We start from the raw sequence: 21,936 nt of genomic DNA on the forward strand, positions 1-21,936 counted from the left end.
TTATGATAAAATACAGGGGTTGGCAGACTATAACCTACATGCCTGTTTTTGCACAGCCTGTAAACTAAGAAAGATTTTCACATTTTTAAATTGTAAAAAAGGAAGAACACTGTAAAAAAGGAAGAACATGTGAAAAAGACTACATGTGGACTACAAAGCCTAACTTACTTACTCAACACCCAGTATGATAGAAAGAGTGTAGATTTTGATATCAGGCAGAAGTAGATTAAAATCTGTGTTACTAACATTTGATTACTGTTAGTAAAGTTGTCCATGTCACTTAGCCACTGGTAGCTCAGGTTTTCTCTTCTCTAAAATGGGCATGTATGCCTTTATAATAAGCAAATAAAGTCTTTCTAAAGGACCACAGATTCATAATTTAAGGAATTATCTTTTGGAGTGTGTGTTTTAGGATTTCAAAATACCAAACAAAGGGGCGCCTGGGTGGCTCAGTTGTTAAGCGTCTGCCTTCGGCTCAGGTCATGATCCCAGGGTCCTGGGATGGAGCCCCGCATTGGGCTACCTGCTCAGCGGGAAGCCTGCTTCTCCCTCTCCCACTCCCCCTGCTTGTGTTCCCTCTCTCGCTGTGTCTCTCTCTGTCAAATAAATAAAATCTTTAAAAAATAATAAAAAATAAAAAAAAATACCAAACATACTAAAGCATACAGTAATGTAAATTAAAGGATTTTAAAATTTGAAAAAAGTCTCATTTATCTTTCTCCTTTACCCCATTTTTTTGTTTGTTTGTTTAGATCAAATGCATCTTTGACCAACAACCAGAACTTAATCCAGAGTCTAAAGGAAGACTTAAATAAAGTAAGAACTGAAAAGGAAACCATTCAAAAAGACTTAGATGCCAAAATAATTGATATCCAAGAAAAAGTCAAAACTATTACCCAAGTCAAGAAGATTGGGCGTAGATACAAGACTCAATATGAAGAACTTAAAGCACAACAGGATAAGGTATTTTGAAGTAATTTTCTCTCTCTATATATATATATATTTGTGTATATATATGTAATTTTTTGGCATACACAATTTTTTTTATATACGTAGACACGTTTATATACGTATTTATATACATATATAATGATTCCTCAAAGTCTTATTTCTTTATAATTTTTATTACTGGTCTTTAAATTGTGAACATAAGTGTAAGCTTATACTGATATCTTTATTTGGTTTTAAGATTTGCTCTTTAGGGGCGCCTGGGTGGCTCAGTCGTTAAGCGTCTACCTTGGGCTCAGGTCATGGTCCCAGGGTCCTGGGATCGAGCCCCACATCGGGCTCCCTGCTCCGCAGGAAGCCTGTTTCTCCCTCTCCCACTCCCCCTGCTTGTGTTCCCTCTCTCACTGTCTCTCTCTGTGTCAAATAAATAAATAAAATATTAAAAAAAAAAAAAAGATTTGCTCATTAATATGCCTCAAATTACACTCTAAGTTCATAAAGAAATTTTAGTAAATGCTAGGTATTTTTAGTTCAGTTTTCCAGTCTTAGATATTGTCCCTTTTCAAACCTGTTCTTGGAACTCACTGCTGATTAAAATTGTGTATATCAAAAAATGATAGTTCTTTATAATCAGGCTTTATTTATAGTGTTAAATCAATAGTGTACGTTAACCACCTATCAAAAAGAATTTTTTAGTTCTTACTACATTTTGAATCTGAATTAATTCCCAAAAGTAAAAAGCTTGTATGTTGACTTAATTTTACATATTTAGCACGTGTTAGAAAATACATTTTAAAAATCCAAAATTCTTACCCCTTGGTGTTGACTGCTATTAGCACTTCATTAGTACTAATAGTATGCTTTTCTTAACATATGTGTAATGTGTTTTTCCAAAGAAATAAGATCATTTGTGTATTTTTGTATCCTGCTTTTTCACCTTACTCATTACTGTGAAAATAATTACTATGTCAAACATCCATCTACAATGCAGCATCATTTTGATTAGATGATTGATATCCAGTTGTATGGAAAACCCTAACTTATTTAACTAATACCTTACCTTCAGGCAATAGAGTTACTTCATAGAAAATTGATTTATGAATACCCTTTAAGATAAATTTCTTTGCATAGTTGTAATTATTTCCTTAGATGAACTTTTAGATGTGGAATTACTAAGTGTAAATGTGAAAGTATATATTATTACTGCTTTGTCATCTTAGGTCATGGAGACCTCCGCTCAGTCTTCTGGAGACCACCAGGAACAGCATGTCTCAGTCCAGGAAATGCAGGAGCTCAAAGAAACTCTCAATCAAGCTGAAACAAAGGCAAAATCACTAGAGAATCAAGTAGAAAATCTGCAGAAGGTATAAGTGTGAGAGTAGTGAAGAATGTATGTCCCTAATTCCTTGCTTGTTAAGTACTTGAAGAAGTATATGTTAAACACTAACTCTTTCTGTTGTCATATGGAAATATATAATCTTTTTTATGTATATTTATCCTTTATACATGAATGGCTCATGTATAGAAATAGTATCCAATCATCAAGTATCCACTTTAATGGTGGTTTGACCACCATTTTACATTTATACTTCCATTTAATCTAAATAAGCAGATTAATAAGTTACATTTTAATTCTGTCTGACATACAGTTTATATTGATTTGATTGAATTACATGGTGAATACTTTGCTTTTCTTTAAAAGACATTATCTGAAAAAGAGGCAGAAGCCAGAAATCTACAGGAACAAACTGTGCAGCTTCAGTCTGAGCTTTCACGACTTCGTCAGGATCTTCAAGATAGAACCACACAAGAGGAGCAGCTCCGACAGCAGATAACTGAAAAGGAAGAAAAAACAAGAAAGGCCATAGTAGCAGCAAAGTCAAAGATAGCACATTTAGCTGGTAAATTTCTGTATATGCTAAAGTTTGAACTTTGATAGTGAAAGTTGGCCATTTGATGCAGGCTTAAAATTAAATGGGAAAGAAGTAAGTAAATACTATAAAGTGATTTCTGTGTGTGTGCTTTAAATATTAGGGTGGGATGCCTGGGTGGCTCAGTAGGTTGAGCGACTCTTGATCTCGGCTCAGCTCTTGATCTCACAATTGTGAGTTCGAGCCCTGCATTGGGCTCCACACTGGGCATGGAGCTTACTTAAAATATATATATAAGGCTTATTTAATTAGACACAAAATTAAAGCAATTTGAATTTTCAAATGATGAGGATGTCCCTCACCTATTTATGAAGCCTTTCCTAATTGTTGGCTAGTAATCGGAAGTACTGCTCTCCTGCTTTGTTGTGTAACTATTAGTACCTTCTGTTGGTGATCCTTTGGGTCCACAGTGTGTTGTTCAGAGGCCTTCTGTAAACTCCTACATATCATTGGATATTACCAGCCCAGTGATTTTTATTTGCCTCAATTCTCTGAGGGGCCCTCGAGCCCTTCAGGGAGAATATCATGCCCAGTTTGTTAAGGGCCCAGAGCTGCAATGTTCTGGACCTTACTGCACCTTGCTTGCTGTTCTGCTTAGTGAGTGGGTAAATAAAATGCCCAATCAGCTAAGTTTTATTGTAAGCAATTTTTAATGATCTGTAATACAGTGTTTTAGCAATTATTTCATTTAAAAAAAATTTACCTAATTATTTTTTAGTATGTGCTTTAGATTATATGGAATGAAAATTTGGCAATTTTGGCAATTTATAATATCTTTGTATTTTAATAATACATTGAAATACTAAAGGTCATGTAAAAGGACTTCGGACTGCATTTTATGGATATCCTTTATGAGATCTTAGAGAAAGTTACATATTTTTATGTTGCAGTAAGTACATTTTATATTGGAGTAATACAGATACATTTAGAATTTTGCTTATTCAGATATATTGTGTATCAGAATTAATTGTAGATGTTAAAGCTCAGGAATAGAATCTGATAACGACCTTAGTGTACCTATTGAAATGCACAAATGTTCTTTACTTCCAGTGTTTGATTATAATATTAATAGAATCACATGGTTACTTCTTTAGGTGTAAAAGATCAGCTAACTAAAGAAAATGAGGAGCTTAAACAAAGGAATGGAGCCTTAGATCAGCAGAAAGATGAATTGGATGTTCGAATGACTGCTCTTAAATCCCAGTATGAAGGTCGAATTAGTCGCTTGGAAAGAGAACTCCGAGAGCATCAAGAGAGACACCTTGAGCAGAGAGATGAGCCTCAAGAACCTACTAATAAGGTGGTTAGCTAATTATATGTAAATAACAAATCATTCTGTCCTTGTACATATTACTTGAAGGTATCTGGTGACTTAGAAGCCTTCGTCAGTGAATTTTGGCTAAACAAAGTATACAGAGAAAATTAATAAAAGTAAAATATTTTGATGGCATTGTTTAGTGAACTCTTGTAGGGCAGGCAAAATAATCCAGTTTTCTTTTTATAGGTCCCAGAACAGCAGAGACAGATCACATTGAAAACAACTCCAGCTTCTGGTGAAAGAGGAATGTGAGTTTTAGTTCTTTTACAGTTTGTTAATCTATTTTTTCTTTTAAAGTCAGGCAAGAGTTAGTGATCTTTGGGGAGAAAACAAATCTATATTATAAAAATATGTACTAAAGAGCTATTTATCTGTGCAAAGCTGCACCATGTAGTTGCCAACCCTTTTTTCCAGAACTCTTGTTTCTAGCATACTTTCAGTCCTATCAGGTAGAGTTTTGTGACAATCATCTTTTCGACTTCTAAGAGGCTACTGATTTTCTCTGTGATATTATGTGATAACAAATTTAAGAGGCTAGGCTAAGACTTGAGTTCAGTCATCAACAGTTGAATACATTTAACATTGTCAGGAAGCACCATTACAGAGCATTTCTTACGTAGTTTTTAATGCTTAAATTCAAAACTTCTTCAATAAGAGTTTTAAAATATTTAGTGAACAAAAAATATAGAACTGTATAATTTTTTTTTTACTCTGTCTAAAGTGCCCAAAGCAGCGTTTGGAAAAATAGAACTAATAGGGTCTGAGTTCATAAGTCGATCATACTTGCTGAACTCTTATTGAAGAAACATGTAGTGCATTTTTTTTTAAGTTTTGTTGAGATATATTAATAACCCCCGCAATTCACCTACTTAAAAGAGTACAACTCACTGTTTTTTGGGTTTTTTTATTTATTTTTTTAATTCCAATAAAATTAAAATACAGCGTCATATTAAAATGTTTTAGGTATACAATATAGTGATTCAGTGATACTATATGTTACTTAGTTGCTCATCACAGTGTACCTTTTTTTTTTTTAAAGACATTTATTCAGCGTCATGATCAAACTATTACATTCAGCAATCAACAGCATGGGTGCAAAAAAAAAAAAATCTACATTAAAACCCTTTGTTGGAATGCTTTACACTTTCCACAGAATAGAAACTAAAATAACCTGTTACACAATTAGTCACAAATACAGTCCTCGAGTTTTTTGCCCATACACATGAGTATTGTCTAAAACATGTCTTCTTTGTAGCAGCTAGGTCCTGCCACCACTGTGCTTGGCTGTGTTCACAAATCTGTTGTAACCTGTAGCTTCCCTGTCACTTCTCTGGCTCTCCTCTCCTGCTAAGCCTTGTTTCCCGGCAGTAATTAAAACCTTCTGCCGCTGCCGTAGCTACTGCTGCTGCTGGAACCACCATAGCCACCTTGGTTTTGTGGTTTGGCAAAGTATTGGCGTCCACCACCATGGGGGCCAGAGCTTCTGCCTTCAAAATTTCCTCCTTTCATGGGTCCAGAATTTGAGGATTGATTGTTGTAATTGCCAGAGTCATAGCTTCCACCACCTCCAAAGTTGCTTCCATCATTACAAAATCCACCATATCCACCACCACCTCGACTGCCACCAAAGCCACCTCGACCACTGAAGTTCCCTCCACGACCAAAGTTGTCATTCCCACCAAAACCACCTCCACGACCACCACCAAAGTTACCAGAACAACTTCGACCTCTTTGGCTGGATGAAGCACTAGCCATCTCTTGCTTAGATAGGGCTTTCCTTACTTCACAGTTGTGGCCATTCACACACAGTATGGTATTTTTGAATGACAATCTCTTCTACAGAATCATGGTCATCAAATGCTGCAAAAGCAAAACCTCTCTTTTTGTCACTGCCTCGGTCAGCCATGATCTCGATCACTTTAGTTTTCCCATACTGTTCAAAATAATCTCTTAGATGATGTTCTTCAGTGTCTTCTTTAATGCACACCAACAGAAATCTTTTTCACAGTTAATGGGCACCAGGTCTCTGAGAATCTTCTCTTGAGACAGCCCTCTTTGGTTCCACAACTCTTCCATCCACCTTGTGTGGCCTTGCGTTCATGGCTGCATCCACCTCCTCCACAGTGGCATACGTGACTAACCCAAAGCCTCTGGAGCGCTTGGTGTTTGGATCTCTCATTACCACACAGTCCGTAAGCATTCCCCATTGCTCAAAATGGCTCCTCAGACGCTCGTCGGTTGTTTCCAAGCTCAAACCTCCAATGAAGAGCTTCCGCGGCTGTTTAGGCTCTTTGGGAGACTCTGACTTAGACATGATGGCAGTGGGAGGGGAGACTTTAACGACGTTTACTCAGCGGCATCCACGGGCAGAAAGACACAATTAGTGTACTCTTAATCTCCTTCAGCTATTTCATCCACCCCCCCCACCTCCCCTGTGGTAACCACCAGTTCTCTATATTTCAGAGTCTGTTTTTTGTCTTTTTTCTGTTTTGTTCCTTAAATTCCACACACGAGTGAAATCATATGGTGTTTATCTTTCTCTGACTTATTTCCCTTACCCTCTAAATCCATCCATGTTGTTGCAAATGGTAAGATTTCAGTCTTTTTATAGCTGAGTAATATTCCATTGTGTATATATACCATATTTTCTTTATCCATTCATCTATTGATGGACACTTGGGCTGCTTCCATTGTTTGGCTAATGTCAGTAATGCTGCAGTAAATACAAGGGTGCATATATCCTTTCATATTAGTGTTTTCATATTTTTTGTGTAAATACCCAGTAGTGGAATTACTGGATCATATGTTAATTCTATTTTTAATTTTTTAAGGACCCTCCATACTATTTTCCAGAGTGGCTGCATGAATTTACATTCCCACCAACAGTGCACAAGGCTCCCTTTTCTCCACATCCTTGCCAACACTTGTTATTTTTTGCCTTTTTAATACTAGCCCTCAGAATCATATGTGGTGATATCTCATTGTGGTTTTGATTTCAATTTCCCTGGTGGTTGGTGGTGGTGAGCATTTTTTCATGTGTCTGTATGTCTCTTCATGTCTTCTGCCCATTTTTTAGTTAGATTATTTGGGGTTTTTTGGTGTTGAATTGTGTGAATTTTTTTTTTTTTTTGCATGAATTCTTTATATAATTTGTATGTTAACTCATCAGATACATCATTTACTAATATCTTCTCCCATTCAGTACGGCGTCTTTTTGTTTTGTTGATTGTTTCCTTTGCTGTGTAGAAGCTTTTTATTTTGCTGCAGTCCCAATTGTTTATTTTTGCTTTTGTTTTCCTTGCCTCAGGAGACATAATCTAGAAAAATGTTGCTATGGCCAGTGTCAGAGAAATTACCGCCTGTGCTCTTCTAGGCCTTTTCTGGTTCCAGGTCTTCATATTTAGGTCTTTAATCCATTTTGAGTTTATTTTTGTGTATGGTAAGAATGTGGTCCACTTTCATTCTTTTGCATGTAGCTGTCCAGTTTTCCCAACACCATTTACTGAAGAAACTTCCCATTGTATATTCTTGCTTCCTTTGTTATAGATTAATTGACCATGTAATCATGGGTCTATTTCTGGGCTCTCTCTTCTCTTCCATTGATCTTATGTCTGTTTGTGTGCTAGTACCATACTGTTTTGATTACTATAGTATATCTTGAAATCTGGGATTGCAATACCTCCAATTTTATTCTTTTTTAAGATTATGTAGTGCTTTTTTTTTTTTGATAGAGTATATGTACTTTATAAGGGATATTTATAAATTTTTTTATGAACCGTTATTCTTGCATTTTCCCCTCTGTAAGTGCCAGCACATCAGACCCACCAACAGCCAATATTAAGCCAACTCCTGTTGTGTCTACTCCAAGTAAAGTGACAGCTGCAGCTATGGCTGGGAATAAGTCAACACCCAGGGCTAGTATACGCCCAATGGTCACACCCGCAACTGTTACAAATCCTACTACTACCCCAACAGCTACAGTGATGCCCACTACACAAGTAGAATCACAGGAAGGTAAGTAAAATAGTAACAGATCTGATTGGACTGACGGCTTATTTAGATTTATTATGAGAAGATTACAGTAACTTCAAGGATAAATGAGGCTTCCACTAAAGCTAAAGTCAAACATACAGTAAAAGTGGGTAGTTAATATTTTCAAGGGTATGCCTCCTAGGATACTCATTAATGCAGCGAATTTCCTCCCTCTTTCCATTCCCTTCTTTTCTGCTTTGTTTTGTTTTGAAGCTGAAGGAGGAGGAAAATAACACACCCATAAGTATATAGCATGTTTTTCTAAGGCCAACATTTTTACTTCTGGTGGCTAAGGAAGATATGAAATCTGCATTGGAAAACCATACTGAATCACTGGTTCAACCCTACACCACTTTTTCACTGAAACTGTCTTTTTCATTACTTTATCCACTTTGTTCCCCTGGGTAGCTTCTTATTACTGATGCTTAATAAAAATTTATAATTTGTCTTTGAGCTTCCTCAGTTCATTTGTCTTATTTGGTTTTAATTTCAATAAAATCGTAGATAGAAAGAGTTTTAGGTATTTATTTAATTATGCCACCATACTACAGACTACCATAGCAGTCACATAGGCATCACAAAAAAATGCATAATACATTACATTTACCCATACTGTTTTTGCTTAGTGAGTGGTAAGAGATGTACACAAATAACTTTACAGAACATTACCAGTAGCACAGTAGGGAGGGAAAATCCAGCCTTGCTAAGAATAGAAGACTTAATATATTAAGTATTTGTAATTATTTTTCAGCTATGCAGTCAGAAGGGCCTGTGGAACATGTTCCAGTTTTTGGAAGCACAAGTGGTTCTGTCCGTTCTACTAGTCCTAATATTCAGCCGACTATCCCTCAACCCATTTTAACTGTTCAGCAACAAACACAGGCTACAGCTTTTGTGCAGCCCACCCAACAGAGTCATCCTCAGATTGAGCCTGCAAATCAAGAGCTGTCCCCCAACATAGTAGAAGTTGTACAGAGTTCGCCAGTTGAGCGGCCTTCTACTTCCACAGCAGTATTTGGCACTGGTAAGCTTGATTTTATTGATTTATTTGTTTATTTATTTTTAATTTTTTAATTTTTATTTTTTTGTATGCTTAATTTTAAAATGAAGTTAGAGTAGACCTGTGCATTTGTAGTTTCTTGGATATAAAATACACATCTTGAGTATTGTTTGTACATACTTGTTTTCTGACAGATGTTAGAAAGGACGAATGGATTCCTAACACTTAATTTCATGTTTACTACTAGATCACTCGTTTTTATCATTCAGAACTTTCTTCTCCTCCAGCTATTTTGACTGATTTTAAAAGTGATACAACCCCATAACATTATATGTAACTTAATACAGGTCTTGAGAAAAAAGACATGTAAGAGAAGACCATATAAGGATTTTCAAATCTAAACATACAGTATAAATTTTGTTACCATAGGAGTCCTGGGTTTTATAACTACAGAAGGCCTTGTGTAAACTTCTCAATTATATATCATTACACAGTTAATTGAATGCATTGCTGTAAAAGTTGATGGGGTTTATTAACCACAGGTGAGATTGATACCATAAGACCATTGATTTAGAGCATAGGTTGCCTATTGTTTATAGATATTAGCAGGAATAAATTATGTTGAACTGTTCAGTTAAGTGTTTCCTATGTCTTTCTTTAGTTAAATGACCAAAATATTTCAAAAATTAACTTTATCAAAAAAAATTAACTTTATCTCATTGAGTTCATTATCATTCTCTGATTAAAGATTTAAATTATGTAATTTCAAAGTGTCAGCTACCCCAAGTTCTTCTTTGCCTAAACGGACACGTGAAGAGGAAGAGGATAGCACCATAGAAGCATCAGACCAAGTCTCTGATGACACAGTGGAAATGCCTCTTCCAAAGAAGTTGAAAAGTGTTACCCCTGTAGGAACTGAGGTAAGATAATCTTGCAGTTACAACATGATTAGGTGAATGGACCTGTTGGGGCCAGAATCCATTGCCTAAAAAACTCTTATTGAACTTACTACAAAGTTTCAACTGACAGCTCAGGTATTGTTGCTGTTGCCAACATTTTTTTCTAATTCTTAGTATATCTTTAATTGAATTATTTGTCATTTCAGTAAAAAACAGTTATGGAGCACCTGGGTGGCTCAGTCGGTTAAGCATCCAACTCTTGATTCAACTCAGGTCGTGATCTCAGGGTTGTGAGATCGAGCCCTGCTTTGGGCTCTGTGCTGAGCGCAGAGTCTGCTGCTCTCCCTCTCCCTCTGTCCCTTCTCCCCGACCCCCGTCTCTCTCTCTTAAAAAAAAAAAAAAAAAAACACAGTTATAAAAACTTAAGTTGTATTCCATTTCAAAGTCGGATGTTTTTTTAATTCAAAGAATTAAGAGTTTAAGTTTCATGGACATTGTAAACTGTTGTCTGCCATCTTTTTCTCAGATTAACTAAAACTATATTCCTTTATTTTCTTTCATTGAAGCTAAAATTGTATTGAATTTTTACTCTGAAACATTGACTACTCAATTAATTTAATTAGCATGTATTAGTGTTTGTAAGTCTTATTTATACTGAAGAGGAATGTGATTATATCATAAATGTAAGAACATTTATATTGTACTGCTTCATAAAATTATAGATTTAAGCTTTATTTTATTTGAGAGAACTAGCTGAGCAGGTGATTCTTCCATCTAGTGAATTGATCTAGTTAACACACTTGTGTATGTTATGATTCAGGAAGAAGTTATGGCAGAAGAAAGTACTGACGGAGAGGTAGAAACTCAAGTATACAACCAAGATTCTCAAGATTCCATTGGAGAAGTAAGTTTAAACATTTAAAGTAGCAAATTGTTGCTTTTAATGAATGAAATTGGCTTTGACAAATTGAAACATTATTTGGACTTCTTTTTAACTTGGTGCTTTTATATTTAATGAAATATTAGAATTACCATTGTAATTTCTGCTTTGCTTTACTCCTAATTAGTATACTGCCTTATAAATTTGTTAAAGAAATGTTTCTATGGGGTGCCTGGGTCACTCAGTCGGTTAGGCATCTGACTCTTGATTTCGGCTCAGGGCATGATCCTCAGGGTCATGAGAATTGAGCCCTGGGTCAGACTCTGTGCTCAGCATGGAGTCGGCTTGTCTCTCTCCCTGTGTCTCACCCCCCCACCCCACGCATGCATGTGCACACACAGTCTCTCTCTAGTAAGTAAATAAACAGAATCTTAAAAAAAAAAAAAAAGAATTTTTTTTTGTTGTTCATACTTAGCACAGATTTTTGCAAGCGAAAGTTGTCATGAGTAAAGATTATCCACTGTTTATTATTTGGAAGTATGAGTGCTGGCTGAATCTTGAGTTAATCCATAGTGCCCCTTTGGTGGTCCTCTGGTGCTCTCCCCTCTCTTGCTTCTCTTATTGAATTAAAATAACCTATGAAAGGAAATGCATTTGTGTATTTTTTTCATTTTCTGAACTCTAAGTGAGGCTTCTCCAGAGGCAGCCTCACTAGGGGAAATGTGTAGACTGTGAAGCTATAAACCATTAGGTTCCATTCCTGACTATACCACTTAGAAGCTATGTGACTGTGGAAAGTCATTGATTCTCTCTAAGCCTTGGTCTTCTCATCTGTTGGAATAATATAACGTGATTTTTAGTATTGTACCTAAAATAGTACCTGCCACACATTAGGTGCTCAAAATATTATTTACTTTTCTTCCATCTGCTCTGCCACACTAATTGAGAATTCATAATATGTAATATTAATAGTTTACTGCTAATAAACACAATTCATTACTAAGTATGTCAAGTGTTCTAAGAAGTTAGCATTTATTAACGAACTTAATCCTTAACGGCCCTATTGTATGGGTGGAGAAACTGATAGATAAAGTAGCATACCCAAGTTCTGATAGCGTCGGAGCTGGGGCTTGAACTCAGGCTGTCTAGTTTCCAGTTATACTCTTTAGCTTGAAAGAGTTTTTGTCTGAATAAATTTTCAGGATCATTTATTCTAAAATTATCTATATAAAATTAAGGAATTATCTCAAGCTAATTAAAAGCAACCATAGATTGCAAGTGAATTTTGGTTTCTTAGATGCATTAATTTTTAATTTTCCCTATTTTCCTCGACTAAGAACAGAAAACTAAACCTTAAAGATGAATGTATAGTACTCTAAGTGACCTCTGTTTCATGTATCTTTCAGAGTGTCATATCTGAAGAGCGTAGTAACAGTTTTGAAACAATATGTGAATTTCTAAATTATTGCCAGACTTGGTTAACTTATACTAAAATCTTCTGTGCAACTTTTTCTTGAGATTGGCAAAACTATGACTCAGAAGTACCATTTGGTTTCCATTCCACTTTTAGCACTATCTACTGACTGTGGAACAGTTCGTTTTTCTGATTTTCTGACGATGAAGCAGATGTTCTTTTTAAGTGTTTGCTTTTCTTGAAATAAGCATGTCACTTTGAAGCCCATTTTTACTTATATCATGAATTACTCATTTTTTTTCCATTACAGCAAATACAATCTTTATGAATGAGTTCACAAGACATTGTTTCAGGCTTATATAAAAAATAGATTGCCACGTGCTTAACTAAAAAGTAGACATTTAATTTTCTTAGAGTAAGTAACAAAAATAAAGTTTTAAATTAGTTTATTTCGGTAGCTAACAAGATGGAATTTTGAGGATGAATTAAGCAAAGAATTATTTTCGTTTCTGATGTCTTCAGTGTGGTTTGAAGGCTTAGAATAGTGAGTTTTTAGGAGGAGAAGTGCCTTTGTAAATTGACAATAATAGCTTATTTTGTTTAGGGTGTTTCCTAGACTATTTCTGGTTTGGGGAGTAAACTTTTTTAATAATAATATTATTATCATTATAATAATAATATTCTTTTTTCTGATTTTGGTTTACAACTGCACTGTTAACCACATTGGCTGTTGAACACTTCAAATATAGCTAGTCTGAATTGAGATAGGCTGTGAGTATAAAATATACATTGGGCTTTAAAGACTTATTACAAATTTTATTTTATTTTATTTTATTTATTTTTGTTTTGTTTTGTTTAAGATTTTATTTATTTATTTGACAGAGACAGAGTTAGCGAGAGCAGGAACACAAGCAGCGGGAGTGGGAGACGGAGAGCAGGCTTCCCGCCGAGCAGGGAGCCCGATGCGGGGCTCGATCCCAGGACCCTGGGATCATGACCTGAGCCGAAGGCAGACACTTAACGACTGAGCCACTCAGGCGCCCTTATTAGAAATTTTAAAAAGTAGAATATCTGATTGGTAATTCTTAGTTTGATAACTTATTGAAATATTTTGTATATATTAATATCATTAAGCTAATTTCACTTGTTTCCTTTTTTTAATTTTAAATGACTACTAGAAAATTTAAAATCATGTATGTGACTGACATTGTGGATAACAATATGTTTCTGTTGAACAACACTGATCTACACTATCACACTGGTAGTTTCGAATATACATATATCTGTATATGTGCATTTTTTCTTTTTTTTTTTTTTTAAGATTTTATTTATTTATTTGACAGAGACAGAGAGAGAGCAGGAACACAAGCAGCGGGAGTGGGAGAGGGAGAAGCAGGCTTCCCCCCAAGGAGGGAGCCCGATGTGGGACTCGATCCCAGGACCCTGGGATCATGACCTGAGCCGAAGGCAGACGCTTAACGACTGAGCCACCCGGGCGCCCCACATTTTTTTCTTTTTTAGTGGAGTATTAGCCAATGAGGTTTTTAATAATTCTTCTATAGGAAGACAGTAAAGAAACCCAATGATACATTTTCTTTAGCATGTGCTTCAAATTAATTCTCTTTTTTTTTAAAGATTTTTATTTATTTGTTTTTAGAAAGAGCATGTGAGTGAGGGGAGGGGCAGAGGGAGAGGGGGAAGGAATCTCAAGCTGACTCTATGCTGAGTGTGGAGCCCAAGGTGGGGCTTGATGCCGGGCTCAGTCTCATGACCCTGAGATCATGACCTGAGGTGAAATCAAGAGTTGGACGCTTAACCAACTGAGCCACCCAGGTGCCTCAAATTAATTCTTTTATTCTTTTTTTTTTTTTAACTTTTTAAAAAGATTTTATTTACTTCAGAGAGAGAGCATGAGTAGGGGGAGGGGCAGAGAGAGAGAAGCAGACCCCCTCTGAGCAGGAGCCCGACGTGAGGCTCGATCCCAGGACCCCGGGACCATGACCTGAGCCAAAGACACTCAATCGACTGAGCCACCCAGGCACCCTAATTGTTTTTAAAAACCATATTTTAAAAATAAAATGCTACTAGTCCACGAGTATTTTTTTTATTAGATATACAGAATCTTACTGATAGTTTTACGTATATTTGACATTCTAAATTTTTAAGTTTTCATTTTTTTACTCTTAAAGGGAGTTACCCAGGGAGATTATACTCCAATGGAAGACAGTGAAGAAACCTCTCAGTCTCTACAAATAGACCTTGGACCCCTTCAGTCAGATCAGCAAACAACAACTTCATCCCAAGATGGTCAGGGCAAAGGAGATGATGTCATTGTGATTGACAGTGATGATGAAGAAGAGGATGATGATGAAAATGATGGAGAACATGAGGTAAATCATCCATTGTTTTAAACTGCTGGATGAAATGCTCAAATCCTTACGACTGCTAATTCATCAGCCAGTAACATCTGCTTCCCTGTCAGTTTAAATAGATTATTTTGCTTTTTTTATCTGAATAGTCTGAAATTAACATTTTATAATGAAATTGAGCATAGAACAAGTAATGAAAAAAATCCATCTTTTTTTATTGCTAAGCCCTTTAGGATTTGCTAAATTTGTTAAGTTAATTAAACTTAATTTTAAATCTTATTGATAAGAGACTGGATTTAATTATAAGCTCTGTCATTTCTGGAGATAAGAAGAAAGGAGGGTATTTTTTTTCTTGTATAGTCCCATGATTTTTTTCAAAAATAGTGGAGGTTTTTTGCTAATTGAAGCATATTTTAAGTGAAACTATATTTTATTTTGGGAATTAATCCTATATTGACAACCACTCATATTAGATCCTTTCATTAATCAATGTTTTTTAAAAGCTCATAGTGTAGTATAATCTCATGATTTGTTTTCTTCAATGCCACCCTTTAAATTTAGAAATAAAGTGGCATCTGACACTTTATGGACATCTAGGAGCTTTGATCTTTGAACTGATCTTATATGAACAGTTAGAATACAGAACTGATGATTGTTTACTCATTCCAGTAAGCCTCACAATTTTGATGTTTGCTGCCACTGAACTAATTCCATACAACTCTCGGGACAGCTCCTATGTCCTGATCAGTGGTGTGTCACTGAAATGTTTAAACATGCTATCAAGAAGTGCAGAATATGTGTCCTACACCTTAGATCTTTGTTTTTACTTGGGCATTTGTCTACCAGGATTATGAGGAAGATGAGGAAGATGATGATGATGATGAAGATGACACAGGGATGGGAGATGAGGGTGATGACAGTAACGAAGGCACTGGTAGTGCAGATGGCAATGATGGTTACGAAGCTGATGATGCTGAGGTAACTGGCTAGAATTTTGACCATCCACTTTCTTCAAGAACTTGCTAGAAAACATACTGTTTTCCAAGGATATTCACAGGCCTGTATTCTCAGAATACTAAAACTTTTTATACCATTGGGATTTTTTGTTTGTTGTTACTGTGGTTTAGTTTGGTTATTATGTTTTAAGATGACTGTTTGGTTTATTTGCTCTTAGTCATCATATTTTGTTTATAGGGTGGTGATGGGACTGATCCAGGTACAGAAACAGAAGAAAGTATGGGTGGAGGTGAAAGTAATCAGAGAGCTGCTGATTCTCAAAACAGTGGTGAGACCTTCCTTCGTCTCTTTTTAGTTGAATACTTTTGGTAATATCTTCTAAACTAGGATTGCATTTAATTATCATGTAGGAAATAAAACTTTAGTAAATTGGCAAGCAGGAGATTGGCTTCTTTCTAGCTTTGTTACTATTCTCTTATTAAGTCTACTATATTTATCGCTCTAAAGTCATACTGTATTTTCAAATACACCAGGCTTCTTTAAGATTCCAGCGTTCTGAAATCTGTAAAGTATTACAAATACAATGTGTTGCTGCTATTTTTGTTAAATGGAAAAGTTAAATCAGGGACCTCTAACAGCAGTATTAGCAGTTCACAGCCAGAAGAGGTTGTCTAAATCAAGCCCCACATTTGAAGGTTTGTGGGTATTGGAGCTTTACTGGTTGGCTGGTTTTCCATTGAATAAAAGATATTTTGGTCATTGTGGCATACTTTTTGTTAAATATTTGAAAAGATGAGTCCAGACCTCACAAGGGAGGTATTAAAGGACTATGGAAATCATAGAAAATTATTTTAGAATCCTTTTTAAATGTGTTTTAAGGAATTGGTGATCATCTGGTATATTATTCTGATTTTACAGATAATACTGAGCTAAAATCGTAAATGGTAATATAGTAAAACCTTATATATTTAGACTATTGGGAAAACAGTGTGTCTAAGTTTCCATATAAGCTTGTGTATTTAAAAGTGCAAGATATATGCTCATTTGAATTAAGATAAAGCAAGGGCATAAGCAACTTTTCAACTTATACATTTTTTTTATAAGCAATATGAATTTATTTTTTTGGAAACAAAACCCCCCAAATAATTCCTGAACCCAAAAGGTACATAAAAATGGCCAAAAATATTTTAAAATAATAGATTTGAAGATCATTTGTAGCTTTTTCCTCATAACATGAATGCTTTCAGCAGGACAGTAAATTATAAACCATATCAAATCATGTTAAGGCAGATGATCAATCTGGTTGCATTTGTACTACTCCTGGAAAAGTCATTGTGTTGGAGCTGTTCCTCCCAGCTATTTGGTCAGTTCGCCCAGGAAAGGGCAGTCCTGGAGTCAGCAGGTGGGGAGCTGGGCCTTGCTTGTCTTGTCACTGCTCGTTCTGCTGGCCCTCTGTGACAGAAGCAGACACAGAACCCTGGCGCTTGTTGACATCACTGATGCACACCCACTGCCCATCAACGGACTCCTTCCACAGGTCACCTTACTGTCTCCGCCAGAGACAGCCAGGATGTTGGCTGTGATGGACCAGCTCACATGCCACACGACATCATTGAACTTGTGCAATAGTTTGGGTGACCACGTATTGCCTGAGGTGTCATCACAAGTCCAGATGAACACACGACCACCTTGGGAGCAACTGGCGATGGTGTTGGTGGGCAGGCCAGTGGAGGGGGCCCAGGCCACATCTTGAACCCAGTCACTGTGTGCTTCTAGCTTCTGTTCCTCCTTCTACTGGCCATCCTCCTCTTCCTCCCACAGTTTGATGAGGTTGTCACAGCCGCCCGATGCAAACTTCTTGATATAGTTGGGCTTCTGCCCCGATGGCTGATCTATGCGGCTTCCAGGTACAACAGCAGGGGCCCAGCTGATGGCATTGCAGCCAATAGTGTGAGCATTGTTGATCTTCTTCACTTCCCATTGGCCCTCTCCAGTGTATGTCAGCAGGGAGATGGCCCCATCTGAGCTCCCACAGGCCACTATTAGGCCATAGTCATGGGGGGCCCAGCACACAGAGTTTACTGAGGAGTTGTGTCCTTGTGCTCATGCATCTTCTCCCAGTTGCCATTCTCCTCCTGCCAGATAATGACTTTCCAGTCATAGGAGCAGGATGCCAGGATGTTGCCATATATGGGGTGGGCCCAGGCCACTTGCTACACAGGACCCTCATGACCCCTGAGGTCGGCAATGAGGATCTGTCCTCCATTTCACACATCGAAGATTTTGACAGACCTGTCTGATGAGCAGGTTGCTAGGCGGGTGCCATAGTAATCCATCTGGGCATTGTGAATCATGTCCTCATGGGAGGTGTCCACAGGTCCCCCCAGCTCACTGACACCATGGCTGCGACGGCAGCAGCTCCCGGTCCCGGACATGGCAGCTCCGGCAGCGCCCCCCTCAACTTTTAAATTTTTTAAGAAAAAGAAATAATCCATATACTAAAAAATAGTACTACTTTCTAAGGGACATAAGGAGAGAGATTAATGATAGTTTGGTCCATAATTTACATTTTATAAAACGTTTTGTAGGTTTAAGAAACATCTTGTGTGTGTCATATAGTTGGGATACAGGAGGAAGTATTTTTTGCCTCTTTAGGGCTAATGTTTATAGCCATTTTTCCCAGCTACAAAGCATACAATAGATGCTCATTGGAGACTTTGTTTTTTACAGTCAAGCAAAAATAGGCCTAGTGATCTGGATAAAATTAAGTTAGCGGATGGATTTGGTATATTGCCAGAAAATTACGAAAAGAATGCTTTTCCTGAGCAACTGTGCTTGTATTAAATTACAGTTGACCCTTGAGCAGTGCCAGGGTTAGGGATATCAAACCCCCCGCATAGTAAAAAATTTACATAAAACTTTTCACTTCCCAAAAACTTGACTACTAATAGCCGACTATCGACCCAGAAGCCTTACTGATACCATAAAACAGTTGATTAACATGTTTTTGTAGTGTATTGTACTGTAATTTTACAATAAAGTAAGCTAGAGGAAAGAAAATATTAAGACAATCATAAGGAGGAGAAAATACATTTATAGTGCTGCACTGTAAAAAATCTCCTGAAAGTGAACCTGTGCTGTTCAAAGCTTACAGTAAGCTTATCAGTTTAGGTACCAGTTAATATCTAATCTGAGAGGGGGTGCCTGGCTGGCTTAGTCAGTAGAGCATGTGACTCTTGATCTCAAAGTCATGAATTTGAGCCCTGTGTTGGGCGTAGAGATTGCGTAAAAAAAAAAGAAAAAAAAAAAGGTCACATAGCTATTAAATGTTATAGCTAGAATCCGATTCCAGAACTCAGACTTTTTTTTTCCCCAGACCTCAGACTTGTAAAACCACTAAATTCTGATAGCCTACTTTCACAGTGAGAGACAGCTTCTGTTGTTTCTACCATATATGTAGAAGACCTAGACAGGTGAAGAACCATTGAAGTTCCAAGTTTAAGAAATCCGAAATAACAAAAGTATCTTTTAGTTGGTTCCATTAACCAACCTAAGAAACAGACTCAAAGAGGTTAGGGGACTTGCTGTAGGCCACACAGCTGATAATTGCACTCCCATTCTCCACACCTCACTTCTTTCCTTCTGAAAGTATTGGTGAGGTGAACGTTCCTAGTGGTGAGATTTATACCTCTAGGGAATTGTCCCAGTTATTCTGTGGTAAATTTAATAGTTAAAAATAAGCTTCTCTCTTCCTATAGGTGAAGGTAATACAGCTACTGCAGAGTCCTCTTTCTCCCAGGACATTTCTAGAGAACAGCAGCCATCATCAGCATCTGAAAGACAGACTCCTCGAGCACCTCAGTCTCCAAGACGCCCCCCACACCCTCTTCCCCCACGACTGACCATTCATGCTCCACCTCAAGAATTGGGACCACCTGTTCAGGTAGTAAAAGTACTGGTCAGTCTGAAAACTCTTGGCTTTATCTCTCCTTCTTTCCATTAGATACTACTTTTTCCAGAAATTAAGTGAACTTTTTAATGTTTTAGCATATTTTATAAAGTTTTTTGAACTGAAATGAATCTCTTCTTTCTTTTCCTTGAAATATGGCAGTAGTTTACTTCATAAATAAAGTGAACTTTGGAAAGGCAAGGCTTACTAAAAGTTGTGTATAAATTGAAATGGTTACAATTCTAGCAAATAAATAACACTTTTTCTACAGATTTAAAAAAAAAGCATCTTGGATTTTAATTAAAGTAAATTTTCTTTTAGCAGCTAACCACCACCACCATGTATTTTGAATGTTTCTTTCTCTAAGGTGCACGTGTGTGTTGTTTTTTTTTTTCCAAAAAGAAATTTCTGTTTTGTTTAAGAGACTTTTTTTTCAATAACACATCTTAATTTCCACTTTTATAATTAATGAAAGGATGCATGACCCTTAACATGTAGCACTCTTTGTAATAGAGTTGGACATCTCTTAATCAGAAACTCTTGCAGAGCAGGAAAACTACAAAGCTCTTAGTAATCTAGCTTGAGTCTTACCCTGTAACAGAGTCTATTGAAAACTGCCAAGTGAGATTCTACTAAAATACCACAGATGAAAATAACCTCATTCTATAAAAATATAAAGTCTTAATGGATTGTGTGTGGATCCTGCAAAATACATCAAATCTACCAATTTAGAATTGTCTAAATTGGGAAACAGTTTATATGAAGACAGTATTGCTGTTTGAACTCCGAAAGAGAATTAAGCTTTAAGATCTGAAGGCATACTTACTAATGTTTTAGGTTAAGGAAATAGAAACTAGATTAGTTACATACAAATAAAATAGGATCAGAGATTGGTTTTAAATATTGGTTAATATTTTGTCTATTGGTTAATAAAATATTTGCTGGTTAATATAATCTATACAATTAAAAATTTATCACTATTTAAAATGGAATTCTTTAGTGCAAATATTGGCAAATTTTCCTGAGAAGATATCCTGATGGTTGTATTATCTGCTAACATTTCAGTTATCTTGTTACCATTGTAATAAGCTATATCTGTTGGTACTTAGTTCTTGTTTGATTGCCTGATTCCTGAAAACAAATGTAATTCCTTTCTTGACACAGAGAATTCAGATGACTCGGAGGCAGTCTGTTGGACGGGGGCTTCAGTTGACTCCAGGAATCGGTGGCATGGTAACTATCTACCCATTATGTAGAAGTGACTCATTTGTTCAGCAACTATGTATATAGTCCATATGTATGTTTCTGTCATACCTGTTTATTCCCCATTTTCTGTCTTTGTTTTAGCAGCAGCATTTTTTTGATGATGAAGACAGAACAGTTCCAAGTACTCCAACTCTTGTGGTGCCACATCGTACTGATGGATTTGCTGAAGCAATTCAGTAAGTTAATGAAAGAGAAACGTATTTTGTGACTAATCATTTTCTTCCTCTTTCCCTGTCAGTTTGTTTACATTTGGTGGATTCATTACTTGTTGAGTCCTCTATTGTGTACTAAGCACTTGTGATAGGAGGGTTGAGGATATAGTTTGGGGAAAATTATATAAAGGTGAATGAAGGGGGTGGCGCCTGGGTGGCTTAGTGGGTTAAGTGTCCAACTCTTGTTGGTTACGATCTCAGGGTCGTGAGATCGAGCCCCGTGTCAGGCTCCAAGCTTAGCATGGAGCCTCCTTAAGATTCTCTCTCCCTCTCTTTCTGCCCCTTCACCTTTCCTGCCTCCCCGCCAACTCACACACTGTGCACTCTCTCTCTCTTAAAAAAAAGGTGAATGAAATATAGTTGCTTCCATCAGGAATTTGAGATCTAAAGGCAGAATAACGATGGTTAAGAACACAGACTGGGTGGCTTTGTCAGTTGAGTGTCTGCCTTCAGCTCAGGTCGAGCCCTGCATCGGGCTCCCTGGCTAGTCTGCTTCTCCCTCTGCCCCTCCCGCCCATGCTTGCCCTCTCTCTCTCTCTCTCTCTCAAATAAATAATCTTTAAAAAGAAAGAAATACAAAGACTTCAGAGTCAGAATGCCCAGGTGTGAAACCTAGCTGTACTGCTTACTAGTATATCAGGTTTTTTAGGTTCTCTATTCCTGAGTATCCTCATTTTACTGATGGGAATAATAATACAATAATTCCTGCCATATAAGTTGTGAGAATGAAGTGAACTGAATTTATGCTAATGTGTTTAGAA

At 36.8% G+C, this 21,936-nt stretch overlaps 1 protein-coding gene and 1 pseudogene across 5 annotated transcripts in view; one reads left to right on the plus strand and one right to left on the minus strand.

Annotated features, from left to right (window-relative positions):
- Positions 1–21,936, plus strand: part of TPR (translocated promoter region, nuclear basket protein) — a 67,782-nt gene that overhangs the window by 37,299 nt on the left and 8,547 nt on the right. For 2 of the 5 annotated variants that reach the window (XM_078078037.1, XM_078078039.1), the window contains exons 32-46: positions 753–963; positions 2,169–2,312; positions 2,651–2,849; positions 3,974–4,179; positions 4,384–4,445; positions 8,003–8,211; positions 8,981–9,253; positions 10,001–10,149; positions 10,949–11,032; positions 14,612–14,812; positions 15,638–15,769; positions 15,986–16,076; positions 19,507–19,691; positions 20,862–20,930; positions 21,045–21,139. In XM_078078037.1, the coding sequence (XP_077934163.1) occupies positions 753–963; positions 2,169–2,312; positions 2,651–2,849; positions 3,974–4,179; positions 4,384–4,445; positions 8,003–8,211; positions 8,981–9,253; positions 10,001–10,149; positions 10,949–11,032; positions 14,612–14,812; positions 15,638–15,769; positions 15,986–16,076; positions 19,507–19,691; positions 20,862–20,930; positions 21,045–21,139 (2,310 nt within the window). Of the gene's footprint in view, positions 1–752; positions 964–2,168; positions 2,313–2,650; positions 2,850–3,973; positions 4,180–4,383; positions 4,446–8,002; positions 8,212–8,980; positions 9,254–10,000; positions 10,150–10,948; positions 11,033–14,611; positions 14,813–15,637; positions 15,770–15,985; positions 16,077–17,569; positions 17,699–19,506; positions 19,692–20,861; positions 20,931–21,044; positions 21,140–21,936 lie in introns of those variants that run through there. The other 3 variants (XM_078078038.1, XR_013449857.1, XM_078078040.1) reach the window with 3 other exon arrangements.
- Positions 5,286–6,511, minus strand: LOC118544498 (heterogeneous nuclear ribonucleoprotein A1 pseudogene; annotated as a pseudogene).

This window comes from Halichoerus grypus, chromosome 7, assembly GCF_964656455.1.
Source record: "Halichoerus grypus chromosome 7, mHalGry1.hap1.1, whole genome shotgun sequence".
In the NCBI taxonomy this organism is placed as follows: Eukaryota; Metazoa; Chordata; class Mammalia; order Carnivora; family Phocidae; genus Halichoerus; species Halichoerus grypus.